Genomic DNA, 22211 nt, shown 5'->3' on the forward strand with positions numbered 1-22211 from the left:
TGAAGAGAAATCACAATATTTTCCAAAGCTCTTTTGCAGCAAAAGGAAGAGGTCTGGCATAGCAACCACCTCAAGCTATAGCATTTTCCTTTTCATCATGACTAATTTTGTACTACTGTTTCTCAAACAGATGATGAGGACCGGCACAGAAGAAGCTAGAGGAAGCTGACAATTTGAATGAATGACAATCCTAAAAAAATACATTAGCAAATTATGAAGAAAAGATTTCTATGCAGAAAGATCCAGATCTTCCATCCTTTGGCAGAGCAAAGCATATGTTTGCCTTCCATGACAATATAAGCCCCGTTTCAAAGAAAGGTTCTTTCAGAAACCTTCACATTATATTTATTTAAGTGCAAAGCCTGCAGAATATGGATTCTGACTGAAAAGTCTTGTAGTTCTTGTATTTATTTAAAAGTGGTGCTGGTTAAGAGCACTTTTCCAGCACAGGTTCTCTCCTCACCTGGTGTGACCATACAACACAACTTGTATTGCAAGTTATTTCTACGTCCATTTGAATTTATAATCCCTTTTGAAAATGTGTTTATTCCTTTGAGAAGTGAGTATACATATCCTGATGTCCCCGCGTCTTCATCTTGAATCCTTTACTTACCACCCACACTGTTTGTCAAAAGTTCAGGAGTGGCCCTTTTTTGTCCCCAGCTGTCCTCCACAGCCTTAGGGTTGTCTTGGTTTAACACTAATTCCTCACCAAATGTATCTGACATCATAAATCTCATCATCGCTGCATGATTATTAATTACATCATGCCCCACACCCCCATCCCTATTTCTGCAGAGCACCATGCCTCCACACCACCTGAAAGTCAGTATACAAAGCTACAGTCACAAATACTAAACTGGTTTTCTAAAAAAGGCCACCAGAGTTCACTTCTTGGACCTCTCTTGAGTGAAGTAAAGCCAACCTGCAAGAGAACAAGGTACAAAAAGAGAAACTGAGGAATTCTCAAGCTGTATAATGGCTTTATTACAGGGACCTTTGACACAATTTATCCTAAATCTACAGCAGAGAAGCCCAGATGATGGAGGCCAATGCTGAAGGCAACCCCACAGCACTCAGGTACTTCAGCAGACTGGGTGTCCCATGACTGTGTGTCATGGTCTAACCCAGTTGGAGGCTCAGCACCACCCAGCTGCCCACTCACACTCCCCAGGTGGGATGGGGGAGAGAATCTGAAAGGTAAAAGTGCAAGAACTTCTGAGTTGAGATAAATACAGCTTACTAGTATAGAAAAGCCATGTGTGCAAGCAAAGCAGAAGAAGGAATTCATTCACTGCTTCCCATCAGCAGGCAGGTGCTCAGCCACCTCCAGGGCTCATCATGCCTAACAGCTCCTTGGGAAGACAAACACTGTCAGTCCAAACATCTCCCCCTTCCTCCTCCTTTCCCCAAGCTTTTACTGTTCAGGATGACACCACACGGTATGGGACATCCCCATGGCCAGTCGGGGTCAGTTCCTGGCTGTGTCCCCTCCCAGCTCCTTGTGCACCCCAAGGTACCTCGCTGGTGGGGCAGCACCAGGAGCTGAAAGTCCTTGGCTCTGTGCAAGCACTGCTCTGCGACAGCCATAGCATCAGTGTGCTATCAGCATTATTCTCATCCTAAATCCAAAACACAGCATCACATGAAAATCAACAAAGAAAATCAACTCAATCTCAGCCAAAACCGTGACAAATCCATGAGTCTGGAGAGTAATACGTGAAAGGAGTTCCCCAGGGCTTAATTCCCATCTTTCTGCCTCATCTGCAAAGGCCAAAGGTAAAAGTGTAGTGGAGAAGATACTTAACTTAAAATCTCTCTTTTTTTTTTATTTTATTTTTTTTTTATTTTTCTAGCTATTTCTATTGATTTTCTCCTTCAACCAAAATTCTAAAAGGAGGAAGCAATCTTGAAATAAAAGGTCATGAGTGATAAAACAGAAATGCACTCCAACAGGAAATTGGTGCTTGACAGTAAGTCCCAAGCCAAAAAGACTTACAGAGTAAACAAAACACGTAGCAAAGCTAAACAGACAGCACCTGTCCCTTACCTTCCTCAGAGCCCTGCCAGTGACTTTATCTAATTAAAGTACTGTCTGTTCTTGTCCAATATTTACAGTCCTGTTTTTAGGTTAATCTAGCAATTGTTATAGTGCCAGACATGTAGTCAATGAAAAGATGCATATATTTTAATTTGGCTGGAGTATCAGCTGGAATTCTTATGTTATTATCAAGATACCTCACTTAATCCTCAGGATCACTGACAAAGCTTTTCGAAGAACTTGTCCTTTTTACTGATACACAAACTTTGCAACACACACAGGGTAGGTTTTCTCAGCTTGGTGCTTGGTATGTCTTTGGCTCAGACTCTTCAAGCAAAGAATATTGAAATTTGTGTAAAAATATGCACAGATGCAAAACACTGAACTGAATAAAAATCAGTGGGCCCTCACTGGTGGTCAGGATAATAGCAGGTGTTGTAGACTTCTAATAGTATATCAGTTTTGAATTTTGCATTCCTATTAAAATATTGATACTCATTGCATCAGACCCCACAAAGCTATTTTATTCAATCATAATCACTCAGATTTCATATTATGGGCAAGTGCCACCCAAGCAAGACTGGCATTAAGAAGTCTCCAAGATGGCAGCTCTACTCATAGGTGGATGTACATTTATCTAGACTGTAAGAAAATAATTGCCAGTAATCCACAAATTTGTAAAAATAACAACTCATCATGAACAATATAAAAGCACAGAGCTACATATTTATTGATTTATACACTGATAAGAGCTCATCCTCCCCTTCTACTTTCACATCTTCCGATTTCTAATTGTTTCCTCCATTTTCTGCCCTAGCCTTGTTCTAGATGGATATCCTACCCCATCTGCCACAATAACAGGATAACAAAACTCCACAAGAACCTTGACTGCCTCTAAATTCTCTGCAAGCGAATGATTTCAGACAATGCTTTCCATTATAACTTGAGCCTGACAGCCTAAAACTGGATGATCTCGTGGTATGATGTAAGCTTTGGATCCCTCAACTGAGCTCTCTCTTCAGTCACAAGTGCCTATGAGGTCTTGGGTCAGTCACAAAAGCCTTTATTCCTTGTTAGCAATCTGCTAACAGAAAGCCCCAGCAGAAACAAGGAGAGCTGGGCATAACAAAAGGATGGGACTCCTTGGGGGCTTCTGTGGTACCTATACATGGATGTTACGTGTCTCACTCTCACCAAACACACGTATTGGGATGTTGCTCAGGTGTCAAATGGAGATGGTGAAGCTCAGCCAGATGCTGGTTTAGGGAGCACTGTACACAAAGACACCTAAAGCTTCTTTTGGGTGAAATGGGGACATCGGTAGCTCCCTATTCCAGAGGAGAGCTGTGAAGTTGTAGTTTTCAAGATAAAGAGGCAGTCCTCTGAAGATCATCTACATCTGTAAGATTAGTTGTCTTAGTTGTCCTTGTTGCAAACAGGCAACGACTCATGAAAGATAACATTGACCTCATATAACATATATATTTTACAATGCTTTATATTCCCTGTGTTATGGGGAAAAATTAACAGTCTAAGAAGGCTTTCCAATTCCTCATCTAGTGACCCTCTATCCAGAAAAGCAGCTGGAGTTCCTGTTCATAAACACCTTGCTATAATTACATGATAAGCAAAGAATTAGGCTTTCTAATAGTAATAAATTACCAAGCTGAAAATGTAATAAAATCTAACAAGGTCTCTGTGTATTGCATTGTGTTAGTCCCACTTTTTTATTACCATCTATTGCAAAATACAATGCATGCAACTAATGAAGGGAAGAGTGTTTTCTTCAGGTTAAGCACAGCACCTACATTTCTGCAGTTTTATATTTTTGGAATGTCTGTCGTGGTTATTCAAAGATGACAAGAGAAATCAAGGCAGCATTATAGCAAGTTTTGTGTGATCACTCTCAAGTGCATTTAGTAGCTGGTCAAAATATCCAGGCAAAAAGGCTCTAAACAAACAATGCTTTGCACAACCACAGTGCCTCTTATCCAAGGACTTCAGTGCATTTGATAAATATTAATTACCTCCCATACTGCTGCTTTGAAGTAGGCAAGGGATATATTTAAGTATCACTTCATTTGCTACTGAAATGCATTCCCGCTTTCTGTTCTTGAGTGGGATGCAGCAGCTGTTTAACAACACACATGAATATTAAACAAGAGGTTTAGAGACGAAGTAAGGAATCCTTAATCCAAAAGAAACCCCAGAGGGATTTGCATAGGTAGAAAGTAAATACTTAAAGCGTCGGCCCCAAAAATCTGTGGGTGACTTTGTTCTCCTTCAGCCACCCCCATTTGAAATGTAAATTTGCTGTGGATGTTACTAAAACAGGAGGATCTTGCAGGCAGCCTGTCACCTCTGAGCTGCAGAGAGGAACACTGCCACAAAATCCAGGCCAAACTTGGTAGAATCCTGGTTTTATTCTGACAAAATGAGACTTAAGTGATTGTAGTGGGTTTACGTGGCAAAGTTTTGGTAGCAGGAGGCTGCAGAGATGGCTTCTGTGAGAAGAATCCAGCAGCTGCTCCGTGTCAGATAAGGAAGGGCAAGCTCCAGACAGCTCCAAAGGGATCCGCCGCTGGCCAGAACTAAGCCAATAAACAATGCTGTTTGCACCTCTGTGAAAGCAGATTTAAGAAGGGGAGAAAAAAAATACTGCATAACAGCAGCTGGAGTGAGAAACAGCCTTGCAGCCACCACATGCAGCAGGAGGGCAGGATATGCTCCAGGCACGCAGCATAAGTTCCCCTGTGGCCCCTGGTGGAGCAGGCTGTCCCCCTGCAGCCCATGGGTCCCACATGGAGCAGATCTCCACACTGCAGCCCATGGAGGAGCCCCCGGTGGAGCAGGTGGATGTGGCCTGGAGGAGGCTGTGGCCCATGGAGAGCCCCCGCAGGAGCAGGCCCCAGGCCGGAGCTGCAGCCCGTGGAGAGGAGCCCACGCAGGAGCAGGAGGCCTAGGGGGAGCTGCCGCTCATGGGGGACCCGTGCTGGAGCAGTTTGCTCCTGGGGGATGGACCCCATGGTACGGAGCCGTATGGGAGCAGTTCCTGTAGAGCTGCAGCCCATGGGCAGCCCCCGCAGGCTCAGTTCGGGAAGGACAGCATCCCGTGGGAGGGACCCCACATGGAGCAGGGGCAGAGAGGAACCGTGAAAGAGTTGAGGAGACGAAGTGTCAGGGACTGACCGCAGCCCCCATTCCCTGTTCCCCTGCACTTCTTGGGAGGAGAAGGTAGAAGAGGGTGGATGGGGGTGAGGTGTTTTCAGTTTGTTTTCCTAGTTTCTAACTTCTCTAGCTTGTTAGTAATAGGCAATAAATTTCTCTGTCTACCTATGCTGAGCCTGTTTTACCCGTCACGTTAATTGTTGAGTGATTTCCCTGTCCTTATCTCAACCCTTGATCCTTTTTTATCATATTTTCTCCACCTTTCCCTTTGAGGAGGGGGAGTGAGAGAACAGTTGTGGTGGAGCTCAGCTGCCCACCTGAGTAAAAGCACCACAGTAATCACAGCAAAATATGATTTTGGGTTTATATTGCTGAAAGTGTATACGAATGTCTGGCTAGCATTCATAGGACTCACTAATCAAGCCCTTCAGATTTCTTCCTCCCACCCAAACACTAACTGATGAGACCTTGTTTTCAACACATCCCACCCAGGATGGGGCACTGTACCCAGGAGCAATGCTCACTGTCTTGCTCCGACTTTCTGCCCTATTTTTCTTGATGGCTACATCAAAGGTGGACAGGCTGTAAATCGCAGACCTCTCCTACCACTACCACAGCTCTGGGGAAAAACATGCTCTGTACACCATCATCTCAGCCTCATGACCTGTGCTATAGGGAAACCTCTTTCCAGTCTGACAGGGCATCATCTGCTTCAGAGCCAGCTGTCTCAGTGCGAAGCGGAAGCAAGTTCTTGCTTTGACAGATGTAAACTATTACAGAAGATTCAGATTAGTAACAGGGCAAAATCTGCTGAGCAGCCACTCAAAAACTGTGGTAGGGACGTTGCTGTCTGTGCAACAGAAACCAATTAGACAGAGCAGTCAGCTTTCCTTTATCATGAAATATCACCAATCATTCATGGTAAGAGGAAAGGGCATTCAAACAAGATAAGCATCATTTGGTACCTAGATTTACCAACATATTTCTTTACTCTTTTAACTCTCTGTTGGAATGGGTGAAGAAATGTAATAGGTACATGTATTTTGCTGAAGATCAAAATCATTGTGCAAGATCAAAATCATTTGCCCAGAAAATAATCCCAGTATGTATGTCCTTTAAACACACATTGTCTACTTCACATACAAGTTCTACATGCTTTTCCTAAGCTATATTTGAGGATTTTAACCAGCTGACCCAATCCAACAGGCTATCCAAATTATTTGCTTAGTTTTGCATCAAATTTACATCAGAGCTTTCAAATGTAGTATCCGGATTATATTGACAGCTTAACTTGTACTTAGTTATTAATCAGAAATAATTCTGTCAGACAAGCCAAACATTCATCTTAATTGAAAACACCACGTCTTTATTTTTCCATCAAATTAATAAATGAGGTCACCAGATGATCACTGGGATGGGCTTCTTAGGTCTAATGTTCCTTGCATGCTTCACCACAAAGCTAAAAATCCTTAACATCACCAGCACATCATATGAATCCTTTGCCCAGCACTGGCACTCTCACATGACCAGAACACCTCCAAAAAAAAAATGAATTGTACAAACAGAGAATCCTTTTCTGAATCAAGTATCTCGTATTCACAGCCCATGACAGCAGAATTGGGACCACACATTATCAGAGATGTGCTATGGAGAAATGGTAGAGGGGCTTTCTATGCACTTTGCAGCCATGCAAAGTTTCACTTGACATGCATTAATGAATCAGTTCCCCCCAAAATAATTTATTTCTTAGAAGGGACATGTGTCTGTTACTAAACAATTCTGTATCCAGGTATTCAACCTGCTAGGTGAAGCACTATGGTAAAGTCATCATTTCATAGAGTCAAAACTCTGAGCACAAAGCCATTCTACATTCTCACTTTGCATTGAAAATATTTGTATTTTGTTTAAATATACTGCACAACACTGTAGTCTGGGCACATGCTAGTCCTTTGGCTGCAGTTGGTTTTGGTGCACTTACACCACCTGGTACATCAAAATCTGATCCATAGTTAGGGATCATACATGCAACTGCAGTAGGGATCTTGAATGGCCTTACTTGTTTCTCCGTTAGCAAATCCTCCTTGCTGGACATATTTATGTTTAGCTAAAAGGAAGCAGGTCTATTAATCCAGCAGTAAAGGTTTGCTTGCCTTTATCAGTGTTTGTTCTTCTGTACATTTCCCATTGGCTTGGAATTAATGAGATCAGTAATGAGAGGGTGTTGGCCCCTGGATAGCTACTGAATAGCCCAAACAGACGTTGCTAAAAGATGCTGTGCTCCTGCTTGCTTTGGCATTGTGGCTATCTGAAACTGTTTTGAGAGCCTACAAAAGATAGTGTCCAATGGCTGGAAGAGCATTAAAAATCTTGAACTGAAGTTCAAATCACTGGGAGCTCACAGGTATTCATGGGTTAAACTTCGGCGAGTAAAAGAAAAGCACAACCCTAAGACCCCTTACACCAGACAGCAATGTTTTCTCTGATCTCACAAGAGCCCTGGTGATACTCGGAAGTCTTTGTGCCCTTCTCCTAAGTAATCTGTAACATTTTAAGCAGAAAACAATGCTTACTGTGGACAAAATTTAAAAAAAAATACTAATGGACATGTATATTTGAAATCAGTGTTACCACAAGATGTCACTCTAAACTTTACAGAAAGGTTTGGACTACTTTTTAAAGAGAAAATTTGCTTTTTTTCCAAGTGTATTTATTTCCTTAAAATTGTATTTACAAGATTTAAAACACAAATTAATTGCTTATAAGACAAAAATATATAAATAAACAGGCATGAGAAATACAGTCTACCAAGCCAAAACTGATAGCTAAGTAAATCCTCTGAAGGCAGGTTAGGTATGAAATGATGAAAGGAATACAAACAGATAAATCTTGTGGGTTTGGACAGAGATTAAAGAGGAAAAAGAATGAAGTTACAGTTCAATATATCACTTCAACATTGGAGAATAAAAGTAATTCAGGAAAAAGCAATTCTGTGTCATCAATATCTACACATGATGGAATTTTTTCAGATTCTAGGAAATCACCATGGAAAGTTAACTTCAAAACACTGATAAAGGTTGTAAAGGTAACTCTCCAAGGTAAGAAAGGGTCACGATTAAATGTAAGTACATGATCACATCCTGTTTTTCTCTTTGTTCTCACACTTGGCTATATATTCAGCATATGAATGGGCCTGCACTGGGGATATTTTCTGAGCATCATTCTTCACAGGGGCTGGAAGGCTGAGAAGGTTAAGAAGATTTCTTGAAGGTTCTTTTCCTTAAGAACATCAAATGCCACCCTGGGGAATTCAATCCTACTGATTAGATCTGACTCTTTTGAGTCTCTGTGATGATCAGGAAGTCACATCCACTGTATTTTTCCATAATGATCACCCATCAAATCATCCTCACCTTTAAATTGCTCAAACTGAGACACTGGGACAGTCTTGCTGGAATAATGACACTTCTTGTTGCAGATGGAGTTAGGGTCAGATACATGGGAACTGAACTAAACTCACAGACACTACCTTAGTTACAGCAGTGCCCAACCTCTGACCACAGCCTTAATTCTGCTATTTTCACACTGTTTTTACATACCATATCATTCCTGTGTAGCATAACATAATTAGTATTATAACAACTATATTTTATTTCTAATGCCTGAGATTTTATGCAATGAAATATGCTTTAAGCAACTACGTCAGCAGAAATTCAAAACCACACACCTATGATGACACAGCAGAGACAGGAAAGAACAATCCAGACTTCTTTGAACAGATCTCAATCTTGGTGGCAGATCAGGCTGACAGCCCAAACGCAGCCACAGAAAATGGACCCCTCCATGACAGAATAAACACAAAGAACACGTTTTGAAGCATTTCTTATAAAGACATGTTTTAAAACCCACCAGATCTCCAAAGTACAGAATCATACCTGAGCTAACTACAGTAAAAGTTTGAGATAAATATGAAACAGGTACTTATATGTGTGTGTGTGTGGTGTGTGTGTGTATATGTATCTCTATTTAAGTTATAAATAGCTAGATATATACATAATCCTATATGTACATATATTCTGACCTAGTTTACTTCCATGCATCTTACGATTTAGTTCCCAATCCCAACTGCACTTGAATGACCTAACTCAGGGTTTTTCACTGACTTCTGTGACAGGGGAAGAACCTCACTGACAAGGGTAAGAAAAGCAGAGCCTTGGAATTCCCAAAAGTCACAGGAGTGGCACCAAACAACAAACTGGGTTCATTTGCAACACCTTTGAAAGCCGTGAGGTGTACAACTCTCAAAGGCAAAAATATTTCTGTGGTTTTAAAATTACCATGAAGCTTCTTAAGAAGTTATATGCACTAAAGAAGAATCACATCACAGACTAACCTAAAATGACTTCAGAGACCAAAACATTAGAGAGGGAGAACGGCTCTGCTGACAAATATAAACATTAGGATTGCTGATGGAACTGTCTGCTCCAGATTATTTTCTTCCATTTTATTAGTAGATGTACAAACTACAATAGCAAGATATAAATCCAGTCTTTATTTAACACATACACAAAGAAAAGCAATAATGATAACCTCATTGTCCCTTTATATTCCCCCAGCTTGTAAAAGAATACATTATTCAAAATAAAACCAGATTATCTAAATGCATCTCTAAATAATTAGTCTCTAGTTCTCATCACAAATCAACAATAAAGGGCTATCCCTATTTAATGCAAAGAAAAAGACAAGCTTCATGCTGGGACAGCAGCCATACAACGACAGCTGCTGCAACTGCATTTTATTAATTCCAATTATACACAGAATACATATGGCCAAGACACTCTCAAAAAAAAAATCTACAGGAACAAAACCAGCTTTTATTCTATGCTGGATATTGAAAACTAACAAGCTCAATAATTACCACATTGCTCATATTAAAGACTCATCTTAAAAATGGTTTATTTTGAATGCACGGCTTTTGCATTTCAAATGAGGAAAGTCCACAAAGCTCCTGAATTCCTCGTCTGAGGTGGAAATGCTATCACTCATGGGCTAAAAGGCAGCAAAACATGAGCAGAGGGTTGCATCAGGATTACAAGTGATTATGTATTACCTAGGTTGTATCAGTGCTGTAATCGGTTTCTTCGTGTATACAGATAGGCCGAGAGTCAAAAGACAGAGCCCGGCTGGGATGCTGAATTTTTCAGAGTCCATCAGCATTCATACCCAGAGTTTTTGTTCAATTTATTAAGGAAAAAGTCAACAGCAAGGATGAGCTCACAATCAAAATTCCCACAAACTTAAGACGTTGTACTTTTGAGTTCAGGTCTTTTCTGGTAATCCACGATTGTTTAATAATTGAAGTCTTTCAAGCAAAAAATGACTTTTGGGTACTCACACAAGAATCCCAACTCTTCCCACACGCATCTTCACACAAAGACAATAACCAAGCTGCTTTAATATTAAGAACTTGTCATGGGAGCTTCTCCCAGAGCTCCCCATGTCTCCAGGCTGGCTAGCCAGACCAGTGCCTTGGCCCTGCTTGTTCCAAGTACGACGCCACTGCAACACCCAGCCAGGTCCCACTGGCAAAAACAATTCTGAGATTTGTGCAAATGCAGAAATATTTACTGAATGCTAGAACAGCTCAAGTTGGAAGGGACCTTCAAAGATGACAGAATCGCAGAATATCCCAAGTTGGAAGGGACCCACAAGGACCATCAAGTCCAACTCTTAATAGAGGATATCACCTAGCCCTGTAGCACCTGATTATATTTGAAGACCTTAACAGCTATAACAGACTAGACAATTTATTTCGGGAGTATCTAAACAATCAACAGGTCCAACTTGCTGTGGGGAAAGGGAGCCTCGAAGAAAGTACTTAGCACCCTATTTAGTCGCATCCACTGCTTCTTCACAGACACAGCTCAGAAACTCAGTAACATTTCAGACCTCTGGTAAAACTCCAGTCTCTGGATTTTTCAGCCTGATTTCCCTGCAGTAATGTGCTGTCTGTCTGTCCTTTTCCTGCATATGCATCTGTCAGCCAGCTCTTACCAACAAACTTTGAATGCTCTGCCCAATGTCAATGCAGCTCGGCAGAAGCGAAGAAGTCCCAGCTCCCCCAGAGGCTCTGCAGGTACCCCGAGCTTGAGAGAGCCAGAAGAGTTGGAGACAAATAAAGATATTTCAGCAGAAATTTCACTGCTATGAGATGAAAAACAGTGGTAGGCCAAAATACATAGGAAAGTAGGTACAATAGATCTAACATTTTTTGGAATAAACAATTTACTCTATGCAACCTGACTTTTGCTGGGAAGATGCGCGGGTTAGCCCCACCAGCTGGCTGTGGTCCAGCCCCCAGCTCGTCGAAAAAGATCAGACAGCTTCAAATCATCCCAAAGATCTAGCGCTGCTACCTCTAGCTCTTTTGAGAAAAAGCACAAATTTGCTTACTAAGAGAATTGGACTCAACAAATAAAAGCAGCTGCAGCTGTCTTCAGGCAAAACAAAAGCTGCCCTTGAATTTAAATTTCAGTTCTGCTTTAATTTATGCTGCAACAAAGAAAGATGCCAGTTTGGGAAAGTAGGACTCTGTGAGGAGTAATAACAGGCTTCCCCATTGTCAGAGATGTCATTTGAGCACTTCTCAAGTGTGACAGAGCACTGAAGGGTTTTTTGCACGTATTTTTTTGTTTCTTGACATTTGTAATAGTCTGAGAGGGTTTCAATATTTTCCTATCTTGGCTATGGAATAATCTTCATTTCTATATGGCTACAGAAGAATATTTCTCAACCTGGAAAAGTCTGAATATAAATCTGTGGAAAGATCTCTCCAACGGCACGATCCGACGAAGTCAATGAGAGTTTTTCTGTAGTGAATGCTGGATTCAGGCCATCGGAAAGAAAATTGCTGAATGTCCCTGGGCCAGATGTGGGCTTGGCTGTACTGGATTAACTCCTCTGGAATTCAGTGTCATTACACGAGGCGAAATAGCTTGACATGATCAGAAACCAGCTCACTGAGATTAAGTCTCAAGAACAATAACATGAGATCAGTGACCTTACATTCAAGAGCAGTGTAAGTAGCTAAACATGCTGAATGCATAAGTGGGGTAAAAACACCTATGGAGAGCAAGCCTGAATAGTAGGAATAGGTAACACTCCGTTATGCTTTCCTATTGAAAAGCCTCCCAGTACAGCAATTCATTTAATACCTTTTATATCCCTGAAGAACTGACATGGCAGTAAGTGCTGAGATGGTTCTTTCTGCAGAATGAGGATGGTTGGTACAGGCAAGGGCTTTACAAAGGTGATTTGCCTCAGTTTGATATCCTCAACTCAGCTGTGTCGGCAGCCTCGTGCAATTTGGTGTTGCCTTGTTTTCCATTGTCCCATGAATGTCAGATCTCACATTGAAGGAAGAAGTACATTTCTGGTCTCGATGGTTGTGGGAAAAAAAGCCTGAAAGTGACTGCCGTGTTTCTTAAAGATGGATCATAGAAACAAATGATAACCACAATTTTATCAACTATTTATATTCTTTTTATGCAAATCTCATAGAGTTTTAACACAGGAGACCAGTACTACCACGTATGACCAGCACAGGATTTTTGAGGTGTTGCATTATCCCGACTTCTCCCCTGGCTTCCATTGTCATTCTTCAACACCTGGTTCATTGCAGGCTCCTTGTCCAGCCCACGTGGCACGTTTCCTGCTCTTCTCATAATTTATCTTGCTTCTCATGCATCTCTTCCCCCATCCTGACCCATCTCCTTCCCTCTAGTCTCACATTTCCTTCTGTCACTATTTAAACAGTTTCTCCTTAAACTGAGCATGTCTACACAAATTCCTTATAGTTCCATTCCTCCTTTCTCTATATGGCCAACAGCATAGTTTTTCTTCTCAGCCTTAAAGCCAACAAATGGGGACTATTTAATCATTACTCTTAACTGACATGCATGGCTACATCTACTGAAATCTTCCCCATTTTTCATTCTTAGCAACTTTCCTTTTATGTCAGGGGCATGTTTCAACATCCCAACCTTACTTCAATTACAGGTTCCTCTTTGGATTCATTCAGATCTAAACTATCCTGAAGTTTAAACATTTTCCACTGAAATCCGTCTCCTTGCTTTTAATTGTCACTGACTCCTTGTAGACATACCCTCACATAAGCATTATAATTACACCTCTACGTTTCCACACCCTCAAAAGTGTCTCTAGGTCTTCAGTGAAACATTTCTGCAGAAAGGTCTGTCCAGACCTTTGTACTGTCTAGAATTTTGATCATATTTTATGTGAGTTTCAGACAAAAGAGACCTAATGGTTTAAAAGGACCTCCTATCTGCATATGCATGTCTGTATCTGTACATCTTCCTGAGATTGCCAAATTTTTGTAATATTAAGCATGAAAAGAAGTATCTTTATCAAGAGAAGAAGTTTCCCTAGTGAGTTACATTTATCGGGTAACCCGCAGAGGAGAGAGCTCTAGCAAATGCCCTACATGCAGGGGGAGTTTCAGTCACAGCCCACAAATTCTTAGTCACCAAAGTCAATCAAACTAAGCCAAGGCCATATGAAGCCAAGCTCTTGACCTGCTTCATGCTCCCTGTACTAAATGTTGCCATTTGTCAACGGCTATTTTATTTTTTAATCAATATGTATTTTACTGGTTTTAAAGCACCATAAAAAAATAAAGCAATGGGGACTTGCTTAGGCTCTCCTAAAGCAGTAAATGGCTGTATTTTAGGTCTTTATATACCCTATCTGTCCCGTAACACTCTCCAGTAACACAGAGGATCACAAGGCACATATTCTTGGAAGTCTGGGTACCAATCCAGCACTGTTGAGTTACACTGCCACTTAATTAACACAAACATTTTTTAGAAAAATAATATGTGAACACAGAAGAAAGACCTGACTTCTTTTATGACCTGGTTTAAAAGACATGGTGGCTCTTTGAAAATGGATTGTTATAACAGGGCTTATTTAAAATTGAGCTGAATGAGGTAAGAAGTCTAAAAACCCCTCTTACTAAAACCATAAAATTATATCCTAAATCTCTAAATGCAGGCTGTGTCACAGATGACCAGTGAATTATGTAATCCGTACAGTAGTGTTTACTACAGCAACTTTTAAGGCAGGCGGTTTTATAACATCCACATTATTCTGCAGAAATGGTACAATGCTATTAAAAAAAAAAAAAAAAAACATGATGCAGATTGTAACTGAAAATTTGCCAATTTAAAATTCAGGCAAAGTTATGCAAGCATGAGAAAAAAAAAAGATAAGACATGTTTTAAAAGTCAGGAAATACGTCATCCTCTACAGATTGGGTTTATCCGAATTTTAGAAAAACCTATAGAGATTAGTTTTCACCTAATACTGCATAAGATGATTACAGCTATTTGTGGCACTTTAATTCCTGCTAGAAACAAAATGATGTTTTATAGAGATGCATCTACCAAAAATAAATAAATAAATAAATAAACAACCCTCTGACATAAACCTCTTTCATCCATTCTCATTCCACAGAACAGCTTTCTAAGCTGTAAAACGATGCACTTTTCTTAATGAACTGAGGACTGGGCAAATATATAGCAGAGATTTTTAGAATAAGATTGTACTAAACTGTGTGTTCTTCATAAAGAATAGAATGGGAAAAAAAAAAAAAAAAGATGTTTGGTAGTTTTGAAATGTCCAGATGACTATTATTATTCTCTTTTACAGTTCTCCTTTTTGATCTCTACACAATGACTCCAAGATGTCCCATTATGTGATAATCCGAACAGATGAAACATTCAGATTTCTGCAGGTTTCATTTTCTTTTCCTTATAGGGTTACTTCCGAAAAAATTACATGTGCTACAGTTTGGGAGCATCCTATCAATTTAATGTTGTGTAGCTAGGGATGCCCCTACAAAAAACAAAAATCCTTACGAGCTCATAATAACAACCAAACTGTAACTCTCCCTCTCGCCATGCATAGAAGGATTGGTGCAATCTTTTTGGTGAAAATAATTTGGAATTGACTTAAGAGTAATGTCAATATCTAAATAGGAGTTCTTCCCTTTCCACACTCCTTCCAAAGAGCTTTTCCTCCTTCCTCCTCTTTGAAACTGAGGGCTGAAATTTCAAAGAATTGTGTTTGGGCCGCTTGAGTATAACGGGACTCTAGAGACTACAGCTCCACATGTCGCTTTGAAAATGTGCCTATTGGCAACCAACTCAGCTGTAACTGAACACAGCAACTCTAGCAAGAAGTCTAGCAACAAGAACAGCCTGAAGGGAAAAGGAGATGTTTTTGAACACACATTAAAATGCAAAAGGACAATGCATCAATAATCCTTTTGTAAATCACTTACAGACGTTTCACTTCCATATCTGTGGTCACTTCATCCATGTGTAGACCGTGCTTATGAAAAATATTGGGTCCTCATTTTTCTGACTCCTAAAGTCAGTAGTCAATATTTATGAAACACAATGAGGATTAAAAAAAATCAAGAGTCCAAGTTCAAACATGGCTGGTTGAATCAAACCACACAAGCATAAATCTGAGAACAAAAGGAACTAGACAACACTTAAACCTTGGTGCTCAGACTTGAAGAGTACCTCTTATTACATTACATTACTCTTTATTGGTTCTTGTAATACTAACATAAAGACATCCTATAGATTTTTAAAGCGTTTTGGAAGCTAACTAGAGTTGAACACAGATGTAAAGGACAGGGATGGTTTATTCATAAAGGACTCAAATTCTGTTGAAGCTGTAGGATCTATAACAACTGAATTTGGCACTTAAAGTATTATTAACTTTACATCTGGTAGGAATGAAAACTTATGCATCCAGGTTAACAATTCTGTCAGAAATCACATTTTGTGTGATTTTATTCTCACAAATGGACACGTTTTATTCTCAAAAATGGACACTTTCAGGAGTTTTAGACATTCTGTAAATACACACACACAAAAAAAGGTACTTTAGCAGTACAGAACTTAAAATGAGACAGAGAGTTCTGCCTTCAGCATTTCTTTGGATGGTCTTATTGATAGACGAATGGAAGAAACTACGATGGGAAGCTAAAACACATGTCATGGAAGTGGAGTTTTTTGAAATGATGATTATGCAAGAACCTCACTATTGATTGTGCAATAACATCATCCTCCACAGTTACAATATTGATGAGAGGTCACTGTTTTGTATTATTGCAGAATCTAGACCAACCAAATAGCAAACCAAATGTAATAATGCGAGAATTTGAACACGCCTGGCAATTTCCAAATCTCTTTTATATAATGAAGCATTTGAGGACAACGAAAAGACACCCAAAGTCCTACAAATCAAAATGCTATCTAAGGTCACACCATTGTATTCCTCAATCTGTAAGTGTGGCAATCAAATGGTCTTCTTTGTTCTTTGGACTCAACCTTAATATAGCTATAATCACCTTCCCATCCCTGGCATATGTAATACATCAAAAAATATTGCAGTGTAGCCACACACGAAGCACATATGTTGTTAGAACACTTTGAAGGATTACTTCAAAGTACCGCAGAAGTCGATGTACAGATGTACAATGCTTCTGAGACTTGTGTATCTCTTCAATACATACTTTGATATTCGCAGTTATCTTCATGAAAATTACATAGAAACTTCCCATCTTTTTTTCTTTCTTCATTTCAGTTGTATTTATTACTATTTGGTAAATACTGTTTAGGTACAAATGTAGTAACTTTTTTAAAATAATAAATAACAATTAAAATTATGCAGGCTTTATAAAATAAAGCTAATGACTTTAAGTAAGCCAAGGAAAAATACAAGTAAATTAGTATTGACATTAATTTGTTTGCAGGAAATGTTAGAGACAGGTAAATTCATTTTTCATAAATGCTACAGAAGTTACAGAAAGTCTTCACAGACCTCCCTCATCTTCACAGTAATAGTGTTGTATTCATGATGTATAACCAAATTTTTTCCCTAACTACTACTGATTGTAGCTCTGCAATGAGCACAATTGTCAATCTGTCTTCAAACAACCATAACCAGAGGGAACATGTGGTTCCATTGCCATTGTTTGTGTTAAGAAATGCTCCCTTCAGATTAATTCTCCACAAAATTTACAGATGTTTGTGAAGGAATGAAAAACTAAGGGGCCAACGCACTGTGAGCAAGAGGTCAGAGAGAGGTAGAGCAAGCGTGGCATAAACTTATTGTCACCACATCCCAGGACTGGCAGCACAAGCACTGCATGGCACTAGGGACAATAGAGATGCTACAGCCACATCAGGAAGATCATGACATTGAAAACATTTTATGTATAATAACTCAGAAAAGTTATTTTATATAAAACTCCAACACATCAAGTGCTCTGTTTTAACAAATGCTGTCATTTACAGTGACTTCCACATACGTCGAAGAAAAACTGAGTGTTGAACCAGCACTATCTGAACACTGCAACGTCACATGGATGGGACCATTTGGCCAGTTCCAGTGTGTGCCTGTGCATTTTTTCTTGACTAATTTCTGAGTTTCTTTGGCTGACATTTTCCATCAAACATAGTGCAAAAGATGCAAAGATTTAGATGATAAAATCTAGAAAAGATGAAAATCAGCAAAACTTTGGTCATTCACCTGTGTGGAGATGCAGCTTCACCTTCAACTTTGCATAGTTATATCCTACTCTGGTTCAACAATTTCCATTAAACAAAAGGAAAGCAGCACGGTTTAGGAATAATGATTCGATGCCCTATCTTGCATGAGTTTTTTGGTTACACTTACCTTTATTATAAATAAGCTTTGAAATATTAGGACAATGAGTTTCTTCACAGTGAACCAACAAGGATCATCTCAACGTGCTGTTGCATTGTAAATACAAATTAAAGACTGCACAGTAAGAGGAATGTTACAAGGTCTGACCTAGGTCTGGCCTTCAAAGGCATACAAAGACATTAAATATTAGTACCTACCTAGAAGTGCCTGAAACAAGCTGCTCTTAAAGATGCCCATCACTTTTCTGATGGCTTTTTTCAGTTGTTGCTCTTCTGGCTTCCTCAGTTTTTTACAATATTCTTCCAGCAGCACTAGAGCTCGGTCAGTATCTAAAAATGAACAAGTACAAAAACAGTTTTTATTGATTCAGGAACGTATTTAAATGCCCAAAGACTGCCCCCACATTTCTAAAGGCATTTGTTCTCACATGCAGGAACATTAACACCAAATGGTGTTGCATTCTCTTGTAAGGTGCATGCCCTGAGCCTTAAAACTCAGGCAATATGGAGAAACTGACCCATCGCCAAAACAGGAAGAATACTGCATATCTGAGAACCCTGCAAAAGGAAAATGATCTTTTGAATAACATCTACAACAAGTGTTTAGCTTTCATTTATCCAAAACCAGCTGGAAGCTATGGGTTTTGAACCAAATTACAATTTGCAGAAGCTACAAAATTATAGGCAATAACCATTATGGATATCTGTGCAGGAAAACTGGCCTTAAAATATATTCAGAGAAGACATGAAAGTCTTTGCTTGGCATCTGAAGCACTCAATTCTCTGTTCTCTGAATAGAAAATGTGTATCTGAAAGGCAGGTGTCCAAGAGGGTTCTTTTATTTTTGTTCCCTCGCTACACAGAATTGCTATCTACCTCTTTGCTGAAAATGAGACTTTGATAGCAGACTTGCATTCATGTGTTGGCTCAAATGGAGCAATCCAGCCTTCTGGAAGAGGCCAGGAAAACAGAGCTCTCTTTCTCCTGCTGCTATTGTCTTTGTATAGTCATTTGCTGAGAACATGAGTGACATATAAAATCATCTGAAATCCAAATATCGTCATTTGATATAAATAAATGTACAGGAACATGGAGAATCAGACTTAACCTTTCCTTCTCTCATCCTAAGTAGAAATGTCCATATACGTACCTATGACACCGAGATGTCTGCACATACTGTTGTAATTATATTACCACCAAGTTGCAATAAGATTCCCAAACAGTAAAAAAAAAATATATAAATTAATAATTATAATGAGAGAAGTGGCTCAATCTAAATTTCTTACAGTGGAGTTCAGTATAAGCTTCATTATAGGACAGGTACAGACTCTTTAGCTAGATTAAATGCAATGAAGTTCTGACAAAATGCTTGGAAAGGTAAACCAGACTGCTTTTATCATTGTTTCTTCTAATTATCTGAGAGCAAACTTATTTTTCTCTATATAAAAATTGTCTTTGTTCAACCAAGGATCTTGAACATGATCTATTCAGTGTGAGCCCTGCAGTGCAACAACTAAATGAGTTCACAGTATGGGAAAAGACACAACTTGCACTCAGCTGATAACATCTTTAAATTATGAAAGGAGAAACATTTAATCAATGATTGATGTTTAAGATGTAATTCATTTTCACTCTCCTCGCATCATGGGGGACATAAGGGTTTGAATAACAGCTTTTGCCCAGCTTTAACCTGAAGCACTCAGCAAGCTTAGTACCCACTTACAATGCACAGAGAGAAATCAGCTCATTTAAAGGCCAGTTCTGAATACTGGAGCTAGGCTCCCCCTGTGAATCACCCTCAAAAATTGTGTGTGTTTTTTTCTTTCCACTGACTGTTATAGACGAGGGTGCTCAGCTTGCCCAAGGCTCGAGCAAGCCTTTGTGCACGACTGGTTTCTCCTAGGCAGTAGGGTGCTGAGCCATGAACAGCTCTTGCCAGGCTGGAGCTTTTGGGGTGGAGGAAGCAAGATAATTCATAACCTCAAAGTTATTCATAAACAAAGCAGCTGCAAGAAGCAGAAAGCAAAAATACTTTTTAACAATCAGTTCCACCAAACCAGACCAACCCACTGCTGTATTCCCAACCAGTTGCTGGGGATATGTAACTACCTCTATACATGAACTCAGCTTCTTTGGCCTTGAAAATCCCAGTAACATTATACCTTTCGCTCAGCTCGTACCAGTGCATCTGACCTCCCTGCGATGCCTCTGATTTTGCCTATATACAAGTTCTGGCTCCCCACTGCTAAATCATTAGTTAAGAGTTTAGGATGTTGCTCCACTCCTGCTGGCTCAGTCACCTGGGTCATGGTGCTGACGTCCCTTCTGCCGTCATTCACTATTCCTTCCCCAAAGTGTACAGCTCTGATTTAAAAAACATTAAAAAAAAAAAAAGCTACAAAATAAAACAAAAAAAGTAGCATCCTTCTGGGCAGTCAAATAGAGTTCTTATAAGTAGCATCCTTCTGGGAGGTTGAACAGAGTTTTTATTTTCACCAAAATTATTACTTTGCAGCTCATCAAGATGAAAAAAAGCCTATTCCTGGTGGACCCCGAAACAGTCCCAAACCCTACAAATTGAACAAGTAACAGAGCACAGCTCTAGTGTTAATTCTAAAGCCTGGCTAAATCCCAGATCAAGGATCTACCTTCCTGCCTAGTTCTCCTTCATAGCCTTCAGACATGGTGTGTCTGAAGAACACCAAGCACACTCTCCAAGATCATGATTACCTTCAGCTGCCAGTTATACCTGAAGCAGGTGAGGATGGACAGTACTTTCTGCCTTTTTGGGCTGACAGCTGTGAAGCATAAATCAAAGCTGACTGCCCACACTGCAGCACAACAGTTAAATAAGAACAATATTCCTTGCCATTTTAATTAATAAACAAACGTTTCTGAAGCTGACTACCCACACGTTCTTCTCTTCCAGGTCTTCATGGAGGATCTGATCGCTGCATGTATGCAATGATGATATCCACTGGAGCACACGGGCAATTTTTAGCAGCCAAAATAAGTCGAAGTGTATCATAAATACACCTAAGAAGTCTTTATTCCATGGTTCAGTGCTTATACCAAATCCACATTCATTCAAACAAGACCTCAAACCTTTTCAACAGGCATTTACCATTCCCAGTTGTGTTGATCCCAAGTAGATCCTTTGTCCGCTAACAAAAGACCACTGAAGAAGGAATATTAACTCTGCTCGATGAAGTCTGATGGACATAGCTCCGTTTTTTCTTACTGTTTCTTTACATATTATATTTTTAAATGAACACATTCATCTGAAACGTTAAGCAAAGCTAAGTGCAGCATTGCATGGAGTCTAATTACACCGACCTTGACTCATACAGCTGAACCTATTGCCTTAGAGAGGCCCCTTGGACAAGAACCCCTCAGATGATACCATCCTGCAGAAACTCACGTATATCCCCGACAGTATCTGCGTAACTGTTTTGTTTAAATAAATCATACTCAAAACATCTTAATAAAAAAAAAGAAAAAATTCTTTAAGGATACAAGGTCCTACAATATCTTGTCCACGACAGTATTAATTGATCCAAGCTAATAATTTTTCAATTTATTACTACATTTTTTTTAACCAGTTCACAAATCCTTGAGGTTTATGTTACTGATAGGGAATAAGTGATTACTGCAACAAATCAGAGAGATATGTGACACTGGCAGAAAACTGTAGATCAGTAACTTTGCTTATTAGATTTCTTTAGTAAACTGTTTCCTCCCTCAAAAAATCTAAAGAGTAACCACATTAATATATATATAATTTATCTTTTACAGAATGAGTCTCCATTCAATATAATCTGTTGATTTATATAAAAATGAAAAAAAAAAAAAAAGGAAGAGAAGAAAAATCCTTTCCTTGGAGTTGGATGAGATCACTAGAGATTAATCCACACTTTAATAGTCTCCACACTTTATAAAAACATTTTCATGTATGTTGATTTTTAAACTTTCATAAATAGGCAGTCATACTATAGGGCTGAAACTTCTGCTGGGCCAATGGTTATATATCTGATGAAAGAAGAAGAAGACAAAGATGATGAAGAAGACGAAGACAATGAAGAAGACGATGAAGAAGACAAAGAAGAAAGAGAAGATGAAGCCGACGAAGAAGACAAAGAAAAATTTGAGCATCAGATTGTTCGCTGAAAGTGTAACAGGTGAGCGCTCAGACTTTGGACAAATTAGGTGACTGAACTCTTAATGGAGTTTTGTACACC

At 39.5% G+C, this 22211-nt stretch overlaps 1 protein-coding gene and 1 long non-coding RNA gene across 14 annotated transcripts in view; both read right to left on the reverse strand.

Moving 5' to 3' along the window:
* LOC137846494 (uncharacterized) overlaps nt 1-15547 on the reverse strand; it is a 44789-nt gene extending 29242 nt beyond the window's left edge. Inside the window, exon 1 of the long non-coding RNA XR_011090511.1 lies at nt 12421-15547. This is a non-coding gene — a long non-coding RNA (uncharacterized lncRNA). The remainder of the gene's footprint in view (nt 1-12420) is intronic.
* Nucleotides 1-22211, reverse strand: part of DLG2 (discs large MAGUK scaffold protein 2) — a 1027768-nt gene that overhangs the window by 992962 nt on the left and 12595 nt on the right. For all 13 annotated transcript variants that reach the window (XR_011090260.1, XR_011090255.1, XM_068660895.1 and 10 more), the window contains exon 3: nt 18172-18303. Coding sequence is in view for 11 of the 13 variants with exons in the window: in XM_068660895.1 (XP_068516996.1) it covers nt 18172-18303 (132 nt within the window). In the remaining 2 variants the exon portion in view is untranslated. The remainder of the gene's footprint in view (nt 1-18171; nt 18304-22211) is intronic.

Source organism: Anas acuta, chromosome 1 (assembly GCF_963932015.1).
Source record: "Anas acuta chromosome 1, bAnaAcu1.1, whole genome shotgun sequence".
Classification (NCBI taxonomy): Eukaryota; Metazoa; Chordata; class Aves; order Anseriformes; family Anatidae; genus Anas; species Anas acuta.